General features: G+C 42.7%; 2 protein-coding genes and 1 non-coding gene across 3 annotated transcripts in view; 1 reads left to right on the forward strand and 2 right to left on the reverse strand.

Moving 5' to 3' along the window:
* Window positions 1-2,055: 2,055 nt before the first annotated feature.
* Window positions 2,056-6,051, forward strand: LOC135639587 (protein NRT1/ PTR FAMILY 4.4-like). Its single transcript, XM_065153414.1, has 5 exons — window positions 2,056-2,289; window positions 2,638-2,855; window positions 3,544-3,984; window positions 4,807-4,946; window positions 5,040-6,051. The coding sequence occupies exons 1-5, from the start codon at window positions 2,163-2,165 to the stop codon at window positions 5,932-5,934; spliced, it is 1,821 nt and encodes a 606-aa protein (XP_065009486.1). The 5' UTR covers window positions 2,056-2,162; the 3' UTR covers window positions 5,935-6,051.
* Window positions 6,052-6,188: 137 nt separating this feature from the next.
* On the reverse strand, window positions 6,189-6,262 carry TRNAT-AGU (transfer RNA threonine (anticodon AGU)). The gene has a single exon. It is a non-coding gene; the product is annotated as a tRNA-Thr (tRNA).
* A 197-nt stretch (window positions 6,263-6,459) lies between these two features.
* Window positions 6,460-7,155, reverse strand: part of LOC135639419 (amino acid permease 6-like) — a 2,059-nt gene continuing 1,363 nt past the window's right edge. The window contains exon 6 of the mRNA XM_065153163.1: window positions 6,460-7,064. Coding sequence (XP_065009235.1) covers window positions 6,633-7,064 — 432 coding nt within the window. The 3' untranslated portion in view covers window positions 6,460-6,632. The remainder of the gene's footprint in view (window positions 7,065-7,155) is intronic.

The raw sequence follows: 7,155 nt of genomic DNA on the forward strand, positions 1-7,155 counted from the left end.
AGAATATATCTACAGCTTCCTTCCTTCCCTAGTACTCCTTGGATCTCTCTCTCTCTCTCTCTCTCTCTCTCTTTCTCTATCAGAAAAAGATAGTAGAAGCATCAACTCTTTGGGAGGGTTGGCATCCTGGTCTTGTCTTTTTGACCCAATATAATTGAAGAGATATGGTGGTGATGGTGGTGGTGGTGGTGGTGTCCTCTGCGACCTTTTCTTTGCCACCAACCAAATTACGTGGATTTCTGGACCTCTGAGGGTCCACACGATCACATTGAAATGGAACAGTTATCTCATAATCCATCCCCCTCAAATGGACTATTCCTTTGTGCAGAGTTTCATCACGGCACACCTATCAGTAGGGAGTAGCTTGCTGGTGGGGTGCCCCCTATCTCCTTGATCTTGAGCTGGGCGCCATAGGAACCAAATCACTTTGATTATTTTACACTTCTAATTAGTGTAATATGATTATCTAGCTCAAGTAACACCCATGAAGAGGAACTTCATCGTCTCTTTGTATTGACGAAAGTATCGTACATCAAATCGTAAATTAATAAGTAATATAGCATGAAGATGTAATTGGTAAAACAATACCACCTAATAGTGGGAGTGGTGAATATGGGACATGGCAGCAGCATCATGGAGTAGTGGTAAGAAGCTGTAGTGAGATTGGTAGTGGTGGTTAGTAGGAGAAATAAGTGCAGCACTACCCAATGTGGAAGAGATGGTGAGTTTATTGTTAATTAATGATCAACGCATACTTAGGTTTGTCACTTGATTCTTCAATGTGAGCTTGCAACAGATGATGATCATACACAGGTCCATGCTGGAATATATTCTCCAGTATGCTAGTTGATGAAAAGCTGAGAAGGTAGAAATCAGATGCATGTTCTGTGGCAGGAGTTGGTGATACCCTTTAGATGGACTTCAGATAAGTTGTGTCAATGATTATTAGGAAAGAATTGGTGAATACTGCTCTATCAAGAAAACTCAAGTTCAGTGGAATCATCCAAAGTTGCAGTGTGCATTAATGACATGAAACATAAAAAAAAAGGGCCATATTGTATCTTAATCATAGCAAATTCATCAATAAATGAAGCATGTCAGAAACAAAACATTCATAAAGTTTTCTGATCCTCCATCCAGAGATGAACACACAAGTAATTAGGCTATGTTTTGGCAAAAGCACTTGTTTTTCTTCTTTTTATGAGGAAAAATATAGTAGAATTCATAAACATTGGAAATAGAACTATGGTTTTAATCTAGAATATAGGTTTTAGTTTAGGATAAATATTTGCATGTTTCTCTCAAAGAAAGGTCATTACTTCCATGGTGGAAGGAGGATGGGATATACAAATGTGGGTAAGAGATAACTTAGGTCCTCATTCTAAGGGAATTATATATTGATTCTTCACTATTTTATTCCCTTTTAAGTTGGGACACAAAGTCAAGCAGCTGATTCTCCTTTACAAGAATTGATAGAGTAGAATATGATTTCACCTATTGCTTCTGAAGATTAGCTTTTTCATTTTGCTTTGTTGATGAAAATTGAGAGGTAACAGCAACAAAAAATTGCATGCACAAAGAAAAATAAGCTACATGATGCTATAAAATTCTTACCCCTTTGTTTGTCCACCAATGTTGGAATCAATTTTACAGCAAAAAAAAGGGCTTTGAGGAAATATAGTTGTGATCATTCAGTTCCTGTTCAGCTTGATGAGAAAACCAGGTGATTGATACTTTTGGATGGTATGAGGAATCAATAATCAAGTGAACTGTTGAATCCCAAGAAGTGTGTGTGTGGGAGAACAGTTCTTTTGCTGCTTCCCCACTTTACACATTCAAAAGCACAACAAAATTCTGACCCTCCAACAGAGACTCCCATTTGCCATGGACTGTTCAAACCACAAATCCTTTCACCCAAGAGAGCCACATCACACCATCAAAAAGCTCCACCACTGCTCTGCCCCCATCCCCCCTCCCTCTCACTCCCCAGAGCAGACTATTATAAATAAGTGCATCAGCTTGCCATAGAGAAGCTACTGAAGTCCTCTAGGAAGGGGAGCTGTCTCTTGTACAATTGGTTGTAATATTTCCAAGAGAGTCTCTCCTGTTGAGGGGCAGAGGAAAGTAAGTGTTTTTGTGAGAGATTTTGGAAAAGAGAGATCATGGACATACAGTCAGGTCAGAATTCCAATGGGGATTCCATGCTTGCTCAAGTCTTTGTTGATTGGAGAGACAAACCATGCAGCCCCAAAAAGCATGGTGGCATGAGAGCTGCTGTCTTTGTATTAGGTCTCTCTCTCTCTCTCTCTCTCTCTCTCTCTCTCTCTCTCTCTCTCTTATGAATTTGAGTTATGGATATCAGTTGGCACTTTGCTTGTAAATATTTGTACAAGATGTTCTTGAGGTACTAGTTTCATGGAAATATATTGGCAGCTATGCTTGTTGGCTTGTTCTGTGCTGGAATCTACAAGCCATCCACTTAATGCTTAGATTCAGAAACCTTGAGATGGTCTTTGGTACCTGATAATATTAGAATACTGAGAATATATAGTAGCTTCATTAGCACTTTGCTCACTGTAGTTCTTCCTTTGTACTGTGAATGCAACTAAACTAATGCTTCCAACTCTTCTTCTCCAGCCATTCAAGCATTTGAGATCATGGCAATTGCTGCTGTGGGGAACAACCTCATAACCTATGTCTTCAATGAGATGCATTTCCCTTTGTCGAAATCAGCCAACATAGTGACCAACTTCATAGGGACTGTTTTCTTGCTGTCCCTGCTTGGAGGATTCCTCTCTGACTCTTATCTGGGGAGCTTCTGGACTATGCTAATATTTGGATTTGTGGAGCTCTCAGTAAGTCTCATTTCTCATCACACAGCATCATTTTATCCATCCATATGATTCTCAATCAATCAATCAAACAAACAAACAAAAAAAGGTTTATATTCTTCCAAGATTTTCACCCATCCAAAAATACAAGTGAAGCTGACAACACAAAAGTGTATCTATATGTGATTTGATTCCCAATTGAGTAAAGGAAAATGATCTATATATTCTTCCTTTTTTTTGACCATCCAAAAATACAAGTGAAGGTGACACCACCACAAAAGGTGCCCATGTGTTCTTTGATTCTCAATTAATAAGCAAGGGAAAATGATCTGTCTTCTTCCTGTTTTCTAGCCATCCAAAAAGACAAGTGAAGGTGACAATGTCCAATTATTGACTAAAGGAAAATGAAAATGATTTGTATTCTTACTTTTTTTTTTAGCTAAACAAAAAATACAAGTGAAGGTGACATCACAAGGTGTCACTGACACAATCTTTTTTGCATACACTATTTCCATTCACAAGAGAACAGTAGGAAATCATCCACTGTTTCTAACTTGAATTCTCCACCTTTAGCTGCCATCGCTGTAAAGAACTAAGACTAGAGCCCATTTAGCGTGAAGAAGAAGGAGTCCAACAGAGTACAGAGAAATGAAGATTAAGAAACATGTAGTATGCAGGCCAAAGTGTTTCTGATTCCGTTTGGTTTGTACAGGGCTTCATACTCCTATCAATCCAAGCACATCTTCCTCAGCTGAGGCCACCCCCCTGCAACATGATCTCCAAGGAGGATCACTGCATGGAGGCCAATGGCTTCAAGGCCACCGTCTTCTTTCTTGCTCTCTACTTGGTGGCCTTGGGCAGTGGTTGCCTGAAGCCTAACATGATCTCCCACGGTGCTGACCAGTTTGGGAAAGATGACCCGGATCAGTCGAAGAAGCTCTCCACCTACTTCAACACAGCTTACTTCAGCTTCTCCGTGGGGGAGCTCATTGCTCTCACTGTCCTTGTTTGGGTTCAGACAAGGTCGGGGATGGACGTAGGCTTTGGTGTATCAGCAGCTGCCATGGCAGTGGGGCTTGTCATCTTGATCTGCGGTGTCTTCTTCTACAGGAACAAGCCCCCACAAGGCAGCATCTTTACCCCAATTGCCAGGGTATGATTCAAGACTTCATCTTCTTGCATGCTTAATTTTGCAGAGCATAAACATACTACTCTTTGGATCATTGTTATAAAATCTTCCAATGCCTGCACTCCTAAATTTATGCTTGAATAATTGGTAGATTTCCTTTCTGGTGTTTCTGTCATTGTCAAGCAACAGTCTAAGAATCTTCTTCATCAGTGTCTATAGTCTGTATCTCTGCTAATTTGCCTATGAAAATGATATAGCATTACTCTTGTCCCTCAAGTTGCTCAGGCATCCAGGACAAAGCAAATTTTAGTTCCTTCTTAGCTCAGTTTTCCCTATTTACTATTGACATTGGGCATCATTCATTAATGATAGAAAAGAGTGATTGATGACAGCATGTAGATTCTCCAGTCTATCACAAACAGAAGAGTCTGTCAACCCCAAGAATTTATTTTAGTAGTGTATGGAGCATTCTGATTGAAGTTTTAATTTTCTTATTTCTACACATATTTTGCCTAAAGATTCAAGTTTGTAGTAACAGGAAGCTTTAACATTCATGGGACAAATTTGGGATAGTGCTCATACCAAATCAGCAAAACCTGCAAGTGACCAAATATGTGTTCTTTGCAGAGCAGCTTTATCACATATATGTAACTATTTATCTTCTGTCAGTGACCACTGAAAGCCACTCTCCAACTTTTTCTTGAGCCCAAACTTCTCTAAGATATGATGTAATTACTGTGTGTATGATAGATGATGACACACTTAACAGAGAAGTCCAAAAGTCTATGTTCTCCTTCTTTGATCTGTTCTTCTATTAGCTTGACCTATGGATAGACACATCTGCAGGTGTTTGTAGCTGCATTCACCAAGAGAAAGCAAGTCTGCCCTTCTACTTCTGAAGTGCTCCAGAGAAGCCACATCGGTCCACCCGAACACCTCGCTATCAGTGGCCTCGAACCCTCTTCGTTTGTTGGCAACAAGCTCAGGTGAGCACTTCCAGCTCCGGATTGATCATGCTCATGTTGTAAGGATGGTGATCGTTTCAGGATCTGTAATTGCTGCTAGTTTTTGGCGTGAAGGTTCTTGGACAAAGCCTGCATCAAAGCTCAAGATGGATCCAACGTGAAGGAGGGCGCATGGAGGCTGTGCACTTCTGCAGAAGTGGAGCAGGTCAAGATCATCGTCTCGGTGATCCCCATCTTTGCATGCACCATAATCTTCAACACCGTCCTGGCGCAGCTGCAGACGTTCTCAGTCCAACAAGGGAGCGCCATGAACACCCGACCCGCCAAGTCCTTCCAAGTCCCGCCCGCGTCGCTCCAAGCCATCCCCTACATCATGCTCATCCTACTCGTCCCCCTCTACGAGACATGCTTCGTCCCTCTGGCCCGAAGGCTCACGGGAGACGACTCCGGGATCGCTCCCCTGCAGCGCATCGGTGTCGGCCTCTTCACCGTCACCTTCTCCATGGTTGCCGCAGCCGTGATCGAGAAGAAGAGGAGGGAGGCGTACGTCGACTCCGGCGAGCAGCTCTCCATCATTTGGATCGCCCCGCAGTTCCTCATCTTCGGGCTGTCGGAGATGTTCACGGCCGTGGGTCTCATCGAGTTCTTCTACAAGCAGTCAACGGCAGGGATGCAGTCCTTCTTGACGGCCATGACCTACTGCTCCTACTCCTTCGGGTTCTACTTGAGCTCCATTCTCGTGTCGCTCGTGAACAGGATCACGTCGAGCTCATCCAGGGATGGTTGGCTAAGCGACAATGACCTCAACAAGGATAGGTTGGACCTCTTCTACTGGCTACTGGCTGCCCTCAGCCTTGTCAACTTCTTCAGCTACCTTCTCTGCTCGAGATGGTACTCTAGCAGTCGATCTCTATCAGCTAATCCACCACCATCTGGTCTCCATGGTGAAGACAACCACCTCAGTTTCACTTCTTCCTCTAAGCATGTTGCAGCTGAGGCTATTCTGTAGAGAGCAGTCATCATCCCTTCAGTGATTTTTTCGTCTTTAATCTTCACTCTTGATCTTGTACTAATATAAGAAGAAAAGGTAAAAAGAAGAAAAAGAAGCACGAAATTTATCGTCTTACTTCCCCAAATAGTCACTGCATTGCCTTTCTTCCTTTGTTGTTCTTCAGCAAAGTGGCATCAGATCAGATCTGATATGTTATTCTTCAAAGAGCCAAATGTGAAATCGAGTCATGTCAAATATGGCCAAAAAAGGCTTGCTTTCATTGAGATTCGAACTCAAGACCTCCCGCTTACTAAACGGGTGCTCTAACCAACTGAGCTATGAAAGCGATGGATATTACTTGTACTTATATTATATATATAATCTATATTTTGGTTTATTTCACCGATAAATCATCGATGAGAACGAAAGGGGGAGTGCATAACTGGAGCTGAACCAAACGAAGAACATCTCGTATAATTTTTTGAGATATATATAGGTGATAGATAGTATGTAACTGTTAATGGAAGTTGTGAAATGATCATATGGAGTGCACAACCGATTGATGATTTCTGGGTTAAAATTGAGAAGCATTGTTGTTTCAGATCTACTAAGCAGCAGAATTGGCTCATCATCATCATCATCATGCTTTCCCTCACAGAACAAGCTCGGATAGAAAGGACAGTACTGATCAGACGTAGCTTCATCACCATTCTACACTAGTATGAAGTCTTGAAAGGAGCAGCTGCCTTGAGATTGTGCACTATATCTGCCACAGAGCCAATGCTGGCAGCAATGGAGATGAGAAAACAGAAGAAGCTGAGCCCCTGCAGCAGAAACCATTTGGGTGCCCCTCGTTTGATCCTCTCCTGCGCCATGTGCATGCCCAGAGGGAAGTAAACGGCCAGTGGCCAGAAGCCCAGAGCACCGATGAGTCCCAGCACAGCGTTGAAGAAGGGCAGCAACATGGCGACCAGCGTCGTGAACATGATGAAAATGGTTCTCAGGACCAGCTTCGACAGAGTGAAGCTCCACGAGCCCACCTCCTTGACCGGCAGCGGCACCGAGTAGGTCCTGTGGATGAACTTGTTGTCCGGCCAGTGGAACGCGAGATAGTCCTCGAACCTCGCAAAGATTGGCTGCGCGTAGACCTGAATCAACGTTTCCCAGCAACCAAATGGTCAATCCATGCTTTCAGGAAGGAGATGAGATGGACAACGACGGTAGTGTGCTTCTTCTTCA

This window comes from Musa acuminata, chromosome BXJ3-6, assembly GCF_036884655.1.
Source record: "Musa acuminata AAA Group cultivar baxijiao chromosome BXJ3-6, Cavendish_Baxijiao_AAA, whole genome shotgun sequence".
NCBI lineage: Eukaryota > Viridiplantae > Streptophyta > Magnoliopsida > Zingiberales > Musaceae > Musa > Musa acuminata.